We start from the raw sequence: 18,956 nt of genomic DNA, 5'->3' as shown, positions 1-18,956 counted from the left end.
CACTAGCGTAATTGGGACTCGATGTGCACCCCTAAATGCCTCGGAGGCTTGGGCTTTCAAGACATGGTTGTCTTTAATCAAGCTCTATTGGGACGCCAAGATTGGCGTGTAGTTCAATCACCAACCTCTCTACTTGCTCGTGTAATGAAGTACAAATACTACCCAAACTCATCCTTTTTAGACTCCTCCTTGGGTTTGGCTGGAAGTTACTCATGGAAGAGCATTTGGGGCTCGAAATCCTTACTTAAAGAAGGTTTAATTTGGAGGGTGGGTGACGGGGCTAGCATTGATGTGTGGAGTGACCCTTGGATGGCGGATGACCAAGGACGTTATATTACGAGTGATTGAGTTGATTCCATACTCAAGGTGCACGATCTTATAGACACCCAATGCAAGGAGTGGAATTTTAACTTGGTATCTTCCCTCTTCAATGAAAGGGATGCTAAGTGTATTATGTCTATTCCACTTTGTGAACGTGAGACAGAGGATAATTTGACCTGGGCTTTCACTTTGAAGGGGATTTACTCTGTTAAAACTGCATACCTCCTTGGTAAATCGTGCAACATGGATAATTTTCATCGTGCCTGGGTCTCAATTTGGAAGCTTGAAACTACTCCGAAAGTCCGACATTTCCTGTGGCGATTATGTACTAATTCTCTTCTTGTCCGTTCTTTACTCAAGAGACGCCATATGATTAAGAACAACTGTTGTTCGTGGTGTAATTGTTCACAGACACTTCGGCATTCTTTGTTCGATTGTCATGCGATTAGAGACCTTTGGGAGGAGACCTGCTGTAAGGAGATGTGGGATAAGGCTGATGAAATGAGTATTACTAATCTGGTGGCCTCGTGGGACAAGCTGGATGGCAAAAAACGCCAAGTTGGTGCTGCTCTCATGTGGCAGATTTGGTGCAGGAGAAATAATATAGTTTTTAACAATTCTAAGACCCCTCACTTGATTATTCTGGGCAGAGTCCAAAGGCTTGTGGCTGATTACAACAAGTATACTACCAAAATATATGGTAGTATTTCTAAAAACCAGAAGCACAACCCAAAGAAATGGTCAGCTCCACGTGGAGAGGTCATTAAAATTAATTGTGATGTCTCTCTACTGGAGGAGGGCTAGGTTGGCCTTGGGGCGGTGACAAGGAATGCAGAGGGGACTGTTTTGTTTGTTGGATGTAGGCGCATGAGAGGTTTCTGGACACCAGAAGTTGCTGAAGGAATGGCTGTTCGTTTTGGTGTGAGTCTAAGGAGCAATTTCGGTTGCAACAAGTTGCTGTAGAGTTAGATTGCTAGGGGCTGGTTTCAAGACTACAAGCTGCTTCTACCTATTTCTCTGATCTTGACAAGATTTTGGATGACATTTTTGTTTCGAGTCTGCATTTTGATTTTATTAGTTGATCTCATGTAAAACGCGAGGGCAATTTTGTTGCACACCACCTCGCTAAGTTAGTGCAGTTTAGGGTCGAGTAAATTTGGAAAAATCATTGTCCTAGTGAAATATCCCCGTATGTACTCATGGACGTATTGTCTTTGGATCATGATTAATAAAAGCACTAACGTGGTTTCAAAAAAAAAAAACAATCTCACTACGTTTTTTTAAGGTCAACACAGTGTATTGACAAGTCAAACGGTTACGAATATCCAAAAACGTAAGAAATAGATGGATTTTTCCATTTACAGATTTGATATAATTATATAAAAATGGCCAAATAAAGCACTCATAAGTGTTAGCTATTGAAAAAAAGTACTCGTAAGTGTTACAGTTATTTAAAAACGGATGGAGTTTTCTTTCAAAAAAAAAACCGAATGGTGTATTTTAATTCATCGGGTTTGGGTTTGGGTTTGGCCCATCATTGTATGGGATCCATGAGCCATCCTTTGGGAAGTTTGACCCACACCCACCCAATGTCCAAAGGATTACAAAGCAAATCAAAAATGTGAAAAATCCCATCATCTCCTCAATCTCTAACCACAAGAGACACAAAACCAGAAATAAAACACATACACAAAACTGTTTAAACAGCTTTTGGGAGTGTGGAACCAATTTTACTCGATCAAATTATTCACTCTTCCCAAAAGCTTCAACACCCTATTTCCTCCTTCATTTTTCATAATAATTTCTGGGTTTTTAATTTTTATTTTTATTTTTTGGGGAAGCTTTGAAAATGGCTACAAAAGCTCCACCAATCACAGGTTTACGCCTAGCTGCCTCCGCGCCATCTACAACAAGCGCTGCTTCTCATAGGCTTTCTGTTGTTAGAGTTTCTTTGAGGTCTTCCTTTTTTGGTAACAATGGTAACTTACAAACCTCCAATTTTCTCTTCAATTGTTATTTAATTTGATTTATATGCAAATTTTGGCAAAATTAATGATTACCCACCTTCAATTTTCTGTTTAATTTGATTTTCATGCAAAGTTTAGCTTCTGGGTATATTGAGGTATTGTCAAATTTTCATTTTTGGGTGTTTTGTGATAATTTGTTATGCTTTTTGAATTGGTAATTTGTGTTTGGGGTTTGATTAGTTTGGTTTGATACCTATTTCATGAATCGAATTGTTGCATTGATGGTAAGGCTTGATAGTTTTTTTGTGGTAAATTTGATGGATTAAGCTGAATTTGTGGTTTATGATGGAGTAAATGTTTAATTTTGTAAGTGTTAGCTCCTGATTAGATACATATTACATTGCTTGCAGTTGGAGCATTGAGATTGAGTGGAGTTCAATTACTACATTCCAATAAGTCTAGGTGTAACGGCCTCGGTGGAGGTTCTCTTGGTTCACAAATGAACCTCTTTGATCGATTTGCTAGAGTTGTCAAGGTTTGAGTTTGAAGTTACTTTTTTGCAGAAGTCAAATTTCCTGGCTTTTGTATCACCTTATCTTGTTGATTAATGACATTTTTCCTAATGGGTTGTCATCTTTATTGGACTTAGTCATATGCAAACTCAATTCTGAGCAGTTTTGAGGATCCCGAGAAAATTCTGGAACAAACTGTTCTTGAGATGAATGAAGATTTGACGAAAATGCGCCAGTCAACAGCGCAGGTACAGTGCTCTCTTCTTAAGTTGCTAGTATAAGTGGATGTTACATGTTTTACTTCTCACCTTGCTTTATTTTCCCATTTGGTTAAGTGTTTTATACCTTTCCCTTTTATGAAGGTATTGGCATCTCAAAAGCAACTGGAAAATAAGTGTAAAGCCGCACAGCAAGCTTCAGAAGATTGGTAAGCTGTTTATGGGGCTTAATTTGAATGCATTGTCAGTTGCTGCTTGCTTCCCCCCCTTTTTTTTAACCTGATTTGTCTTTCATGGGCTATAAGGTATAAAAGAGCACAACTTGCACTGAGCAAAGGGGATGAAGACCTTGCTCGTGAAGCTTTGAAGAGGCGGAAATCTTATGCGGTAAGTTTCATTTATCTTGTAGACCATCTTTCTTTTTGATTCGGCTTTCCCCTTTTGTTTTCTACACCTTGTATGCTGATGTTTGTGTATTGGAGGTGGTGTATTGATTTCTCCAATAACGTTGAAATCTACTCTCTCCCTACTCCCCGTACCCCCACCACCAGCCCTCAAAGAGTTAAATTTTAAGTCTCAAAGGACACAAGGAAGTGGTATCACTGGCATTTGAAGATTTTCTTCAGTGGTGATCATTGACTAAAGCTGGGTTAGCTGTTGTAATTGTCATTCTGCATTTTCTTGCCAGCTGAAAGTGTATTTAAATGTGATATGATATCATTACTTCCTCTATCTTGTCGATGTTGTTGAAAGAACCCATCTGTGTACTAGCCTTTTTGAAAATCACTTTTTAAACACCAATTTGTGTTTGCTTTTGGTGGGGAAGTATTCTGATCCTCACTTCCAAACTGAAGATCTAATGTTAACCCTCATTTTCTTCCAATGTGCACATTAGTACCAAATCTCAATTATACAATCTTATTGTGCACTTTTTAAGACAAAGTATTCCTTGATTAGTTGCTTATTCTTATCAAGTGTATTTAGTCAGCTTAGGGCCCCTCATTATGTACAGGAGTGATTTTTAATAAGTATAGATTAAGTCATACTTATGCATTTCCTTTTTTTTTTTTTCTTTTTTTTTTTGTCGGGGCTGGAATTAGCATAATCATCAGCTATGCCATGTCTTTTTAGGTAATGTAGGTCTTTTAAGGTTTGTCTTTCCACTATGAAGTACAGAATACTTAATGGTGTAATGTGGAGGAAATCTGAAAATATTTTGCCTTATTAGCAAAGAATAAGCTCTATTAACATTTATTATTTTACAAGGTAGGATTACATTAATAGTGTTCTTACTCTTAAAGTTGAAGGATGATGATTTTCAGCATAACTCTGGCCATGTTGCTCGAAGTTGCCTTTTTCAGCCATAGCTCCCTACCCATGAGTCATTTCTCATATACTTATTTGTGCCTGATTGTTCTCCTGATTCCTGAAGTCTAAGCATGAATATTGGCAGGGTCATCTGCCATACCTGTGTCTGACTGTTCTTCTGAAATCTAGGCATGGGCAGATTCATCTGCCAGTGAGAAATGTTTTATTTGTATTTTTCCTGGCTTTAGATAGGCAAGATTGTGCAATATGAAACAGTGCTATATAGATTGTGCCATTGTGGCCTAGTGATTGTCCCTTCAGATTCTTGCTTTCTTTTTGTTTCCAAGTTTTGAAATAATGTTGTTTGCAAGCTTTTGGTTTTCTTTTACAAGTATATCGGAACTGAAGAATTTAGGCTTTTTTTAGAAAAAGGAATTAAAAGAAAGAGTTATAGATATGGAAAATGAAGCTAATTTATACAGCTGCAAAGAATATATAAACTTGTAGAGGTATTTTATTATTTAGACCTTTTTCCTGTGACATATTACTCTTTCAAAATGGAAAATGGTTGTCTTATTATTTGTAGATGTATAAATGACCCCTTTGATTCAATTTGATCTGTCCTGCTGTCCTTAGGATGTACCAAGTTCGATGCTTCTTGTTGATGCTATTATCATGCCTAAATGAATTGAAGCTTCAAGAATCATAATTCCTTTCTCACTTATCTATATACACTCTTACCATTTGCAGGATAATGCTAGTGCTTTGAGGGCTCAGCTTGATCAGCAAAAGAATGTTGTTGAATCGCTTGTCTCGAATACTAAGGTGTGCTGCTATGGCTCATGAAACATGCTTCATTGTCAGTTTCTCCTGTGTTATAGATATATAATTGATTTTCCACTTTTTGATGACTTGATAGCGCTGATATGGGGTTTGCTCTGTGGCCATAGTTTAATTTTGGTTGTGCAATGATAGATTGAATTTATTGTGTCGATTGTAATACCTGCATGCTCAAATAATTCTCATTGATACGTGAAAGACTTTGGTTAAGATATCTTTTTTACTACTTCTGACATCACCTATTATGTGAAGCTCCTAAAGGAGATGAATTGATACTTGAGCAATAATATAACTGTGTGAAGGTGGATTATTTCTGTTCTTTGGGAACAGGCCTGACAGGATGAGGAGCCCTTCTAGCCTATTTAATCTCTCTATTGGTTGGGGAACCATCACCTTGGAGGGTATACTAATATACCGTGATATATTGGTGGAACCTTTTCCATCAATGATGCTCCTTTTCCATTCTGCTTGTTGTCGTAGTACCGTAATACCGGTTGTAATTTAAGCCCTTAAAAGGCTTGTCTGGCTTGTTGCTATTGCATAAATGCTCTAGTTGGTTTGTAATTTGATTGCTTCATTGATTGGTTGTCTAAGTGATCAAGGCTATTGCAACTGGAAAGGTAATATAAGAATTTTTATTGAATTGCCTCTTCCTTCCCTGGCAGCTCTTGGAAAGCAAAATACAGGAGGCAAAGTCAAAGAAAGACACGCTCAAAGCACGTGCTCAATCTGCAAGGTTTTGCATCTATACCCTATTTGTCATTAGTATCATTGAAAGGTTTTTCTTTTGTCGTTCTGCGTCTATTTGCTCAAAGAACATATTCAGTTTGCAAAGGTTTAACCTTTTTATTTTTTTTTATCCTGGTGTATATTATAGTAAGTTCTGTATTCTATCTTTGGTTTTCCAGGACGGCTACTAAAGTAAGTGAGATGGTGGGAAAAGTGAATACAAGCGGTGCTCTTGCTGCTTTTGAGAAAATGGAAGAAAAAGGCAAGCTTTATTTCATTTCCCTTCATGATGTTATATGGGTCTATTGTGAATTGTATCAATTGTGTAGATTACAGGGATATTTGGGGGGGTCCTTATTATGTATCATTAGTTTCCTTAATTATCCCTTAATTGAAGACAGCTCTTATTCCTTGGCCAAAGTTCCTGTGCCCGTCTCATAAGATGTATGGAGTCAAATCTGAGACACCATATTCAAGTTTAAGTTAATATGCACATTCATTAGGTACTGATAAGTTGACTGTATATAGAGTTTAGAGAGGTTCTAAAATGAAGTATGCTGAAGAGATTGAGTACATAATCATCTTGCCTGCAATAATATCTGATGTATATCCACAAGCAATCTTTATTATTGTGAATCATCATAGGTTATTGATGTTACTACGCCGCGTAATTTGCTTTGGGATTAAGTTTCTTTGCTAGCTTCTTTGAACCACCTGGCACTTTCCCAAATCATTCTCTTGGGGAGATATAGGGGAATTGGGTTTATCTATAGTTTTTTTTGGATACTTAGTGAGGAAACCTTGTCCTTCTGTATTAGTCTTTGTGATAATTTATAGAACATTAATTCTTTTTTTTTTTTTTTTTAAACAATGGTTAATTATCATGCAGTTAGAATGTTTATTTTGTGCCTTGTGACTTATGGCCTTCTTTTAATACAGTAATGGCTATGGAATCAGAAGCCGATGCACTTAATCAGTTAACCAGTGATGATCTTGAAGGAAAGGTAGGCCTTCACCCCCCCTCCCCTTCTCTCTTCCGGAGTATAAAACATTATGAATGATTGTTGATGTAAATAGAAAAATCAAGGTGATTCACACATGCACCTCCACACACAAAAGTTATGAACTCGTGCAGTACTCTTTTACCTCATAATAATCTTAGGAAATGGTTTGTGAGAGTGAGAGATTAATTAAATTGAAATTTCTTACAACAGCTGTAGTTTATTAATTATTTATACTGAGTGCTTCTCTTTATTTTATTGTCAGTTTGCGTTACTGGAAGGCACTTCTGTTGATGAGGACTTAGCTAGCTTGAAGAATGAATTGTCCGGGAGCTCAAAGGTATACTAATGAATGGATCACTTGTTTTATCATCTCGGATTCATGTTGGTGCTAGATTTAATTTATCTTACAAACAAAGTCATAATAAGTGATAAGTAAAGAGAGGATCATTGTCAAGAACAAGCATGCAACGGATTTTTAATCATGCCCCTCCTCCCCGGTCTCTAAACAGTAGGTCACATTTGGAAGGAATTGAGTTAAAAACTTCCTTAACTATCCTCTAGTGGTTGAAAATTTACATTTCCACAATACCAATATAGTCTTACTTTTAAATTCTTTGTTAAGGCTATCATTAAGGGCACAAGATTTTGGAAGTTCCCTATTATTTTGGGACAATAAGTAATTATTATTTGCTGGTTAACAGCAAACTTAGCCTATAGTGTGGCTAGACACTTCTACTTGTGGTTCCATACTGAAGTTGTTCAAGAATTGTATGGGTAACTATCAAGTAGTCCATTCAGTGTTCCATGTTTTTTCCTGTATTAATTTTTGAGGAGGTTGCTGACTTTGCCCTTGTCTATTGTTTTGAATGACCTTGAACAGAAAGGAGAATTACCTCCAGGGAGAACAGCGGTTGCCAAATCACCCTTTAGAGATATGGAAATCGAGTCAGAGCTGAATGAGCTCCGAAGAAGAGCCAGCGATTATTAGATATTGATTTATAGTTTCCATCATTTTCCTTGTGTAAATTATTTCTTAATCTAAGCCAAATCACGGTTTTTTTGTAATGCTCACACATTGTTAAGCTTACAAATTAGGAAGAGATGCAATTTACTATACAAGCTTGTGAAATTCAAGTAATCATTGACCTTTGTAAATGCAAAAGTATTCCCAGTGCTTTTCATGTACGCTCATCTTTATTTATCAAGGTTGTAATAAACTTGTATTTTCATGTACGCTCATCTTTTCATGATACGCCGGGAATAATGATTAACAAAGCTGTCAGGTTTATCAAGGTTTATAAACTTGTATTTTCTCAACATCAAATCATGGATGCAATTTAAATTTATCAACCTTTCATTCCTCATAACATGAAGTACATTAGAATAACACCTTTTGAAGAATTTTCGTGACATTGTATATTTGTATTTTTGTGATTTATACGAGTATAGGTAAGTAAACATAATATTAGCATGTGTGACAAGTTTGACTACATGAACTCTCGATATAGAATATGTAATGAATGACCGAGATTGTTATACACTACAAGGGGAGTAAAACTAAAATTTAAATAAAAAATAAATTAGGAAAAAAAAAAAAAATCTCTATTTTGCATTCTAAAATTTCCAATATAGCTCAAATACACTCTCTCTCTCCCACACACAAAAATCTCCCCCAAAAAAAATGGCCTCAATCCCACTTCTCCGGCTTTCTCTCCTCCCCACCTTCACAACAACCACCACTCACCACCGCAAACCCACCAAATTCCGGCCACTCTCTCTCCTCTTGCACCCTCTCAAATCCTCCCCACTCACCAAAATCACCTTCCCAATTACCACTCAAAAATCCAAAACCCTAAAACCCCAAAAATCAAGCATAACAATGTCAACAACCCCAGCAACAGACCGCTTAATCTCCTCCATTTCCTACTTTCTTCCCTTCATCAATGGCCTCCATTACGGCCGCTTCCTCTTCGCTCAATACCCACCTCTCTCTCACCTCTTCCAACCCCTTTTACCCTTTTTCTCTCTCTACAAATCAATCCCATATGCTAGTTTCGTCTCCTTCTTTGCGCTCTATCTTGGGGTTGTCAGAAACCCTAGTTTCTCAAGCTATGTTCGATTCAATGCAATGCAAGCTCTTGTTCTTGATGTTCTTCTTGTTCTTCCTTTGCTTTTGCAGCGGATTTTTAATCCTGGAAAAGGGTTAGGATTTAAGATTATGGTAATGAGTCATAATTTTTTGTTTGTGTTTATTGTTTCTTGTTTTGTTTATGGGGTTGTTTCATCGATTTTGGGTAGGACTCCTTATTTGCCCATTGTTGCTGATGCTGCTGGTAGACAAATGTAATCATCAATTTCAATTGGGGTTTTGATCAATTCAAATAAGATTCAAGTTTTTGTTTTTTTTTTTTTTTTGTTTTGTGGGTAGATTTGATTCGGAAGAATTAGATTACTAGTGATGTAATTTGTTCTTTGTAATGATTTAATGAAATTGGAGAAATTTTGATAACATTTTAGTTACCACTTACCAGTATTGATTTCTGCTATGATGTAATCCGTAGTACAATAATTATGGTATGATTATACAATCAATAAAATACAATACTCCGTATCATACTTATTTGTTCATAATTATTACGTAACACTCGCTGTAATTTGAACTAGTAATTTGACTACTTTGATCGCATTAGAAGAAGGCTGCCATTTAGAGCTATCGAAAATTGATCGAAGTTTTGATTTTGATCCATGGTAGCCTGGTAGGCTTAAAAGTTAAAACATGGTTTTGTGGTTGGTAAAAGAGGTCAACCTTGCCCTATTCCATACAAGTATAACACCAGAAGGAACAGGCTCGAAAACGAATGCCATCATATTTGTCAAGAACTTGTTTGCATATTGCAGGACTTCGTTCCATTATGCAATCCACAACGAACAAATGTCTGTCTAATGAAATTGTAGGCTGGCTGGCTTGCATAATTGAAAGAACAATTTGATCATTTTGCCAACATTAAGATATAATCAAGGTTTATATAGCATCAACTTACAAATTTATATACATTTTTAGAAAGACAGATTTATTATGTGCCATTATTTAGGAAGTCGACAACCATGAGGCAGAACCCCTGATATCACAATCATTTGACACTAATTTTATAAAGCAAATGATTGTGTCAAATGGAAAACTTGAACATTTGCATATCATTATTCACAATCAACTAAAGACCAAAAATAAATTATATAAAATGAAAAATAAGGCACAAAGCAGAGGTTAAGCAGAGCATCCATCTCACCATAATCAAGATTTTCTTTTCATACATCCTAAGCTATTACACGGGAAAATTACCGTACTCTTTCTTCAACTAGCAAAATAAGCATCTCATTCGTTCAACAAACCAACCTAAGTGATGAAGAAACGCTAAGTCCACAACCTGAATACTCCCGGGTACTTTGTCTCAAAGAAAGATGAAAAAAAAAACAACATAATTTTACGCAGCAAGGGTAAACTTGTTCATGCTGAGAATGCAGTACATGAAGCTCTAGTATCGATCTCGGTCATGACGCCTGCAAGCAAAAAACAAACCAACTTAAGAGTAGGTATGATAAAAATAAATAAAAAAAATAAATAAAAAAAAAAAAAAAAGCAAGCTCTAGTCAGAACCACAATCAGCAAAAGTGGCAAACAAAAGCACAGCAGATTTTAGAAATCACAACATGTACTCGTATTTCCTTAATAATAGAAACTCACAACTCATTATGCTCCTTTAATAACAAGCTGCTCTTAAAAGCATTGACACAAAAATAACTTAACTTGCTTTATATTCTCATCCCCAGAACAAATTAAATGGAGATTAAACCGCAAACCTAAATGAACACTGCTAATAGCTAAAAGCATTGAACTTCATGATGCTGCTCTTAAAAGCATTGACACAAAAATAACTTAACTTGCTTTACATTTTCATCTCCAGAACAATTAAAATGGAGATTAAACTGCAAACCTAAATGAACACTAGCTAAAAGCATTGAACTTCATGACTCTAAGCAGATGTCTAAGTCACCCAAGTGCAAATAAAATAATCAGATAGGACTTCAACTACCTGCTACGATCATAGTCACGGCCGTAATCCCTGGAACGTTCTCTGGACCGTGAACGAGACCTTCGGCGACTTCTTGAATCATGACTGCGGGATCGCTCCCTATCTCTTTCACGTTCACGGTCATAACCACGATCCCTGTCACTGTGCCTATCACGGTCCCTGCTTCTCCGGTCATAATCCCTTTGCTGACTATCACCTCTTTCCCTGTCCTTACTGGGTGCACGTTCTACTTCACGGCTGCGCTCTCTGGACCTACAAGATAGTTTCAGATCAGAAGAATCTTTGAGGATATACAGCACAAGAAGAGATACCAAGAACAAAAGTGCTACTGGCCATGTAAGAAATTTAGACAGCAACAACAAATAAAAGAGAAAATGATGGAAGGGAAGCTAGAAGACATCTACCTTCTATCTTCTTCATGAACCTTGCGCTTCTTGTTTTTTTCTTCCTGAACATTAGTAATCCAATACAAAATTTATTCAACACCTCGCATTTAGCAAGCCACTCACAAGCAGATCTCATTTATGCAACAGGTATCAAGATACCAACACAATTTACAAGACAAAAAATTTGGTATACTACAAACTCGTAATGAATGATTCAATTAGCATAAGCCATGATGGCCATGAACACGTGGGGAAAATATGAACAAAATATGGTCTATCAAGCAAAAAGGTTATGCATAACAATCCAACATAGCTTTCAAACACCGTGCACAATAGCTCAAGCCACATAGACAAACATATAGCTATGCCAGGAAATGTCAGGGAGTAAAGGGGACCCTACAGTGAGTGTAGTGCCAGATAATTAGAAACCTCCCCCCCCCCCCCCAAAAAAAAAAAATAATAATAAAATAAAAAGAAAAAAACAACCCCACCCCCCCTCCTCTTTATTAACAGCTTGTCAGGTTCAATATAAAGTCACTTAAAAGCTAGCTTTTGGAATTAAAATTAAAAATAATAATAATAGTTGAACAAGTAGCATAATAGGCTGATGCCAAATGTTAAGAAAAGCAAAACAGTACCTGAGATTCGGGGAAGATTTGAAAACCAAAAATCAATCTCCTTAACTAATTATAATGCCATGTCCAAAGTCTAGCAATAAAAGTGTTGATGTCTGATAGAAGTTGAACCAAGGCAATCATAAACCAAATACATCTCAAACCTATGTTGGCATACAGGTTAAAATAACATTTATTAATTTATGACCCAAGCCATAACTTGAGGTTCAAATTCTTTTCCTTTTGTACCTTTTCTTCAAAATATAATGGATTGGTCACCATTCTCTATTTCAAGTCCGGTTCTAACTCAAAGGTGAGAGCATATATACCAAGTCAGAATAATAAATTGCAATAACCACTCTTCTAAGTAAAAGAAGAACTCACAGATGGCAAAATCGACCTTTTACAGAAGAACAATGTGATTACAGACCAGCACCTGGATCACATATTCACATAGTCTTGAGAATTTCCCAATTGGCACAAATAAAAAAGAGCAATGCCAGAAAAATAATCAAATCCCAATTGTTTACAAATTTACTTAGTTTACCTCCACACCTACTAACCCAAGATTAAAGAAATCACTTATGAGCAACTACTACAGAAAACCAAGTAGATGACATATTAAAATAATACAATAGATATATATAGGACCCTGCAGTCTTCATCTTACCAATTCTAATGAACACCCTACTCATACCAATATAAAATAAGTACACTGCCCAGGTTGACTCTCTTTTAAGCCACATAGTAACACATTATTTGAGTTTTACATAACAATTTAAAATAAAGCAATTGTAGACGTACCTGAAGCTCAGCTAATTTCTCACGAATTTGCATGTAGCCCAAATGAAGCTTTCCCCCAAAATGATCTGCTAAACGACGGTCACTGAAAACCACACGCAAATATCAAACTCATCCATTTAATAGCATTGAGTAGATTGTAGCATAATTTAAACACTTCATAGCACTCCAACAAGTATCTAGCTAATAACAGCATGATCTACAAGCATAAAATAAAAGACGCACATTCTTTAGCTGGAAAAGTTATCCTCGTAAAACTGGGGCCAAAAGCCTGCTGGTGACAAGGAGGTATAATTACCGGTCAAAAGCTGAAGTACTTGAAACCCCAAAATACTAATGTTTTGTCACCCTCATAAAATAGTCGCCAAAGAATTATCACATACTTGATAACAGAGAAATGCAACCATTACCTATCATAAACACTCAAGAATGCTCCACAAATATCACAGACACGTAGCTTCTGATCAGTCTGCCAAAACAAAGGATCAGGACATTGCATAGTTAATACAATTTTTTATATAAATAATAATAAAGATTAAAAAAAATAATGCAAACATTGTAATGGTAAAATTGAAATTGAAATGGTATAGACCACAGTACCAAAGAAAAGGAATTCATATACCATACATCATAATGATTAGAAAAATGGATTATAGTGATCAAGTTGTTTTAACATTACATAGTATTTGATTTATTTCATATAACTTGGGATGAGAAAGAAAACAAGGGACCTGCAATCTGACAATGCTCTATAAGCCAACATATACGAATCCCAAACCAAACATTGACAATATAATCGAGGTGGCAAAAACTTGGCTGACAATAGGTGTAGTATAAAGATTAATTTCATGCCTTGAAGCATATCCTATTCTTTCTATCTATTTTATGTCAAGTTAAATAGTTCTCAAGCACTCCAATAAAACACAAGTTCTAAAGTCTCTACAATAACTCACCCAGGCAAGCAAATCAAAGGATAGGTAGAGCAAAAACAAAAACTACAAAGTTTTTTTTTTTTTTTTTTTTTTTGTACAAAAAAAAGAGAAAGAAAGTACTAGAGTAAAGGACTCACAATGCGAACATCAGCGGCAGTATACTTTGCTGGATCTGCTGAGGGGTCCGGCCTTGGCGCAAGCTGGAGCAACATGACACAGGTTCAGAAGAGAACAAAAGTTGACAAGAATGGAAGTATGACATTCAAAAGTAAAGCTGAGTGAAGAAAATAAAGTACCCTCTTTAACGCTTCAGCTTCCTCTAATGCTTTCTGTGCTTCATCAACCATCCCTTGCTCACCTGAATAATATACAGAGATTTCAGAACTTAGAGTATCAAGGGAGACCACACCAACACAATAACAATAAAATGCCATAAGCAGCCACACTCAATCTTACCTAGATCCTCTGCTTTCTTCAGTTTCTCGTTTATCAATTCTTGAGTACGAGCATCAGGAGCAAGCATAGGTAAAGGAGCTAATGGGGGAGGATTGGGAAGTGGCTGCGGTAGAGAGGCTCTGTCTTTGTTGAAAGCGTCCAAAAGAAGCATAGACTGCAAGGAAAAAAAGATACAGTAATAAAAAATAAAAAAAAAAAATAAAATAAAAAAAAAAAAAAAAATAAAAAAAAAACAGATCTTTGGTTGGGATAGTAAGATACAGTAGACGACGAAACAACAAACCTGTTTATCAGCTCTTGTTGTCCTTAATTCTTCAAGTTCTTCCAAAGCTCGAATTTTAAGATCTGTTTTGCCTTCAAGATCTGAAAATGCAATAATCCAGGACAGGCATTAATTAAATACTTGAATAAGTCACAATAGGCCACGCCTATGAATTTCATACACCATAGATGAACTAAATATATACTGTGTCTAACTTTAAAACCTAAAATCAGCCATAAGCTCGCATCCCGTCTCTAGCTTAAGTCTAAAATGCAAGCATTGCAGCATACATATAAAATATAACAAGTAAAATTACAGAAAAAGTCTATCTAAGATGACCTAGGAAGTTCAACACCAAAAAGAGTAACCATGCTTCCTGAACAAAATAATAACTTACCCGACTGGTCAGCTTCTTTCAACTTCTCTTTGATCTGCTTGGATAACTCTATGATCTCTTCTGTCTACAGCAAGTGACCAACATAAATTTTAAAATAATAAGCATACCAATGGGGAAAAGGTTAATCTTAAAATAAAGGCTTCATCGTTACCTGGGTAACATCAGACACGGAAATTGCAATAGCAGCTTTAGCATCCTCATCTGCAAGACGCTTGAGAGCTCTAGTAATTTTTCTGTCACATTCTACAATGAGCCTGTCTATGACATCCTCTAAATCCCTGTCGTAGTTATCAACACCCTTGGCCTTTGCTTCTTCATATCTGATATGAATTAAGAACTAAACAGACGGTGCCAAGAAGTATTCCAATCAATCAATCAATCAATCAATCAAAGCCTTAATCCCAAAAGTGGGGTCGGCTAACATGAACCAAATTTGATTATTCCGTGTAGTCATCAACATAAATCTTTCTCCTCCATCCCTTACGATCCAAAACTTCATCCTCACGTAAATCCATGCACTTCATATCCTTCCTCACTCCTTCCAACCAAGTCATCTTTGGTCTCCCTCTTCCTCGTTTAATCCCTCCATGGTCCCACTCTTCCACTCTTCGCACCGGTGCACCCTCGGGTCTCCGTCTTACATGTCCAAACCAACGCAGACGATTTTCCCTTAATTTATCTACAATGCCCGCCACACCTACTTTCTTGCGAATAACCTCATTTCTGATTCTATCTCTTAAAGTGTTTCCACACATCCACCTTAACATGCGCATTTCCGTAACCTCCATCTTTTTAATATGCTCTTTCTTAGAAGCCCAACATTCTGTACCATAGAGCAACACTGGTCTTATGGCAGTCCTATAGAATTTTCCCTTCAACTTTAAGGGAATGCTGCGGTCGCATAACACTCCCGTGGCCGCTCTCCATTTAAGCCACCCTGACTTAATCCTGTGGGTCACGTCTTGATCAATGTCACCATTCTTCTGGATGATCGACCCTAGGTACTTAAAACATTCACTCATGGTCAAATCCTTTCCATCCAAACTCACCACTTCATTGCTTGTCCCCCTCTGAGTGCCAAAACGACATACCAAATATTCAGTCTTACTCCGACTTAGCTTAAACCCTCTAGATTCCAACCTTTGCCTCCATTGCTCCAACTTGACATTAACCCCATCCTTAGTCTCATCCACCAAAACGATATCATCTGCGAACAACATACACCATGGAACCTCATCTTGAATTGGTCTAGTTACTTCATCTAGAACCGTTGCAAAAAGAAAAGGGCTTAATGCAGACCCTTGATGCAATCCGATTGTAATAGGGAAATCTTTTGTCAACCCTCCGCATGTCCTCACATTTGTTGACACATCCCGATACATATCCTTAACTAGGTCTACATACCTTCGTGGGATACCTTTCTTCAACATTGCCCACCAAAGTATCTCTCTTGGCACCTTGTCATATGCCTTCTCTAAATCAATAAAGACCATATGAAGATCTTTCTTCTTTACCCTATAAAACTCCATCATTTGTCTTATCAAATGGATTGCCTCCATAGTAGATCTCCCAGGCATAAAACCAAATTGGTTATCTGAAATGCTTGTGCATGCCCTCAACCTTTGTTCAATCACCCTTTCCCACAACTTCATAGTATGGCTCATAAGCTTAATTCCTCGATAGTTAGAACAATCTTGAGCGTCTCCTTTGTTTTTATAAACCGGGACCAAGGTGCTCTTCCTCCAATCTTGTGGGATCCTTGTAGCCGTCCATATCTTGTTGAAAAGGTTTGTTAACCAATCAATACCAATCTTACCCAAACACCTCCACACCTCTATCGGTACCCCATCAGGGCCAACCGCCTTCTTAGGTTTCATCTTCCTCAGTGCAATCTCCACCTCTACTCTCCAAGAAGTATTCCAAGTACGTTTTTATTACTGTCTTGTATAATTGTCGACTTTAGTTCCATTTGACATGCCAAATTGTCACAATGCATGTAAAGAATCAGCAGAAAAGCAAAGTTCCATAAAGCACCAGGACAGCAGATTACAAACAACGAAATAGCCATATAAAGTAAGCTTAAATAAGTAAACAACAATTTAATGTAGAAAGTGTTGAAAATTTTCTTTTATATAAAAGGCAAGCTTGAAAAGGGAAACAATGATCCAATGTTGGAAGTCTTGAAAAAAATTTTGTTTAACTAAAAGAAAAAAGAAACAAATTAGATAAAGAACATCATCAGAGTACTACTGTCTTGCCAACTAGCAATTATTAACACATTTAGAACGACCTGAGAAAAACATCTAAAGATTTTTTTAAGCGCAATCCTCTCATTAATTACAACAGTCCAATCACCAAAAATTATCTCATTAAGAAAGGAACTATATTCATATTCCAAACCAAAGAAATCATAAGATCATAGAAACAGGGCTAATAACGATAATTCATATCCCCATAATAGCTATTCCAAGAATACAAAACACCCAAAAACTAGTACTTCTAGTACTTCAGCCAATACCCAAACCGATAAAGCATGAAAGAATAACGAGCAAAAGGATACTCTTTCCGTAATTGCAACGAATGCACCTTTGGACATGGCCCCATATCCATTTTCTGAAAAAACAAAACTTAGTTAATGTATAACCAAATCATAATAAAGGACAACATAGAAGCATTAACTTAGACACTAGTAAACATGCAACCAGTGCTAACTAATTCCCATATTCCACGTGAATTGCAATCTGAAAATGGTGAATTAATATGTGATACTGTCTCATTTTGCCCTAATGTAACAAAACTAGGCAGTGAATTGTTCTCCCTTACCAAATCCCATATGGCAACTCAGTAATGCCTATACAAACTAAGACACTAAACAAAACTATGACCTAGTATGATATGGTATGCCACAACCATCTCTGAAGCAGACATAAATAAAAAATTAACCGAAAGTAATGAATAAGAGATTATGAGTACATAGGTTGGAGGATAATCCTATGCCTTTGCGTCAACAAAAGATGGGCGTTAAAGTCTCCCTTTTTCAGATTATCCTATTTGTATTCCTCCTTTGGGGGCAGAGGGTGGCTAAGTGGTTCCACTGACCCTTATAATGAAAGTTGTATGATCAAGTCATTGCATCATCGATAATTCGATATACATCCATGTAAGGTACATAAAATAATTCAAAACAGACCAGAAACCTTCTTTTGTTCTGGCTAATAGTTCATACCCAAAACTACACCTAAAATCAAATTCTTGGTTCTCAAATTTACAACATTCAACACAAATCAAGCTCAGGCACTCCTTTCTTCCATGTTATCGACGTTTCCCCGAAAACAATGTCACTAAAATTCCCCATATCACCCATACTCAAAACACTTTCATCTCATCTATTCAGTCACCATCAAGTCAATCACACTTAATTTTATGAAAAGAAAATCACAATTACACTTATTAAACTAACATGCAATCACATAATAATCAATATTTCATTATTTAAAACACGAAATCAACATACAAATAAATTAAGTTGAGTTACAAAATTCAAATAATTCAGCCCAAAAATATACTATAACAGCTAATACATTTGCACGCTAAATTTCAGAGCAGTTGAACAAATAAAAAAAAAACGATGAAATTAGGGTTTGTTTGAATTAGTACCGTTAACTGGAAAAGTTCGTGAGGACAAAGACCAGACAAAAAGAGACGGCAAACATCTCGATCGAAATACTTGCGATTAACTTCAGTAACATCTCCATTGCGATTAGCACCCATTAACACATCTAATTGCTTCCGAAACGCATCCATTTTCTCTCTCCTCTGAAAAAAGGAGCGAGTTCTTCAAATTAGGGTTTTTGGGTTTGAGGAGTTTGTGTTTCGAGGGGGAAGATTCCGCACTTATGATGTGATGTGATGTGATGAGATGAGGAGTTTGTCAAAACCTCAAAGTTCTAACACTCCTTTTCCTAAGTTACGACTATTTGGGGGATTTTTATTACGGGGTAACCCTTTTTTTTTACTCGTATATGAGAGAGAGGATTACTTCGTATTAACTTAAAACCGATAAATCGAGTAAGATCTTGTTCTTGTCATTTTATATTTTTTTTTTTTGGTGTTTAGAG

The 18,956-nt window shown here is 36.5% G+C and overlaps 4 protein-coding genes across 4 annotated transcripts; 3 read left to right on the top strand and 1 right to left on the bottom strand.

The window, feature by feature from the left end:
* Window positions 1-453: 453 nt before the first annotated feature.
* Window positions 454-1,284, top strand: LOC145577083 (uncharacterized). The gene is made up of 2 exons (XM_081634761.1): window positions 454-1,061; window positions 1,185-1,284. Exons 1-2 carry the CDS (start codon window positions 454-456, stop codon window positions 1,282-1,284), a joined length of 708 nt encoding a protein of 235 aa, XP_081490887.1.
* Window positions 1,285-1,959: 675 nt separating this feature from the next.
* On the top strand, window positions 1,960-8,132 carry LOC145574267 (membrane-associated protein VIPP1, chloroplastic-like). The gene is made up of 11 exons (XM_081632019.1): window positions 1,960-2,300; window positions 2,699-2,823; window positions 2,938-3,048; window positions 3,163-3,227; window positions 3,324-3,405; window positions 5,077-5,151; window positions 5,832-5,902; window positions 6,075-6,157; window positions 6,835-6,899; window positions 7,162-7,236; window positions 7,780-8,132. The coding sequence occupies exons 1-11, from the start codon at window positions 2,171-2,173 to the stop codon at window positions 7,885-7,887; spliced, it is 990 nt and encodes a 329-aa protein (XP_081488145.1). The 5' UTR covers window positions 1,960-2,170; the 3' UTR covers window positions 7,888-8,132.
* A 382-nt stretch (window positions 8,133-8,514) lies between these two features.
* On the top strand, window positions 8,515-9,408 carry LOC145574269 (protein TIC 20-II, chloroplastic-like). The gene has a single exon (XM_081632020.1). It carries the CDS (start codon window positions 8,581-8,583, stop codon window positions 9,244-9,246), a length of 666 nt encoding a protein of 221 aa, XP_081488146.1. The 5' UTR covers window positions 8,515-8,580; the 3' UTR covers window positions 9,247-9,408.
* Window positions 9,409-10,112: 704 nt separating this feature from the next.
* Window positions 10,113-18,736, bottom strand: LOC145574266 (U1 snRNP-associated protein usp106-like). The gene is made up of 13 exons (XM_081632018.1): window positions 18,496-18,736; window positions 17,399-17,451; window positions 14,990-15,158; window positions 14,839-14,902; window positions 14,463-14,542; window positions 14,180-14,333; window positions 14,020-14,081; window positions 13,861-13,923; window positions 13,202-13,260; window positions 12,795-12,876; window positions 11,395-11,438; window positions 10,991-11,242; window positions 10,113-10,457 (listed from the first exon to the last, which is right to left on the bottom strand). The coding sequence occupies exons 1-13, from the start codon at window positions 18,640-18,642 to the stop codon at window positions 10,433-10,435; spliced, it is 1,254 nt and encodes a 417-aa protein (XP_081488144.1). The 5' UTR covers window positions 18,643-18,736; the 3' UTR covers window positions 10,113-10,432.
* Window positions 18,737-18,956: the final 220 nt, after the last annotated feature.

Source organism: Chenopodium album, chromosome 13 (genome assembly GCF_948465745.1).
Source record: "Chenopodium album chromosome 13, dcCheAlbu1.1, whole genome shotgun sequence".
NCBI lineage: Eukaryota > Viridiplantae > Streptophyta > Magnoliopsida > Caryophyllales > Amaranthaceae > Chenopodium > Chenopodium album.
The sequence above is the reverse complement of the archived record's forward strand: the minus strand, read 5'-3'. Positions and strand labels throughout refer to the sequence as shown.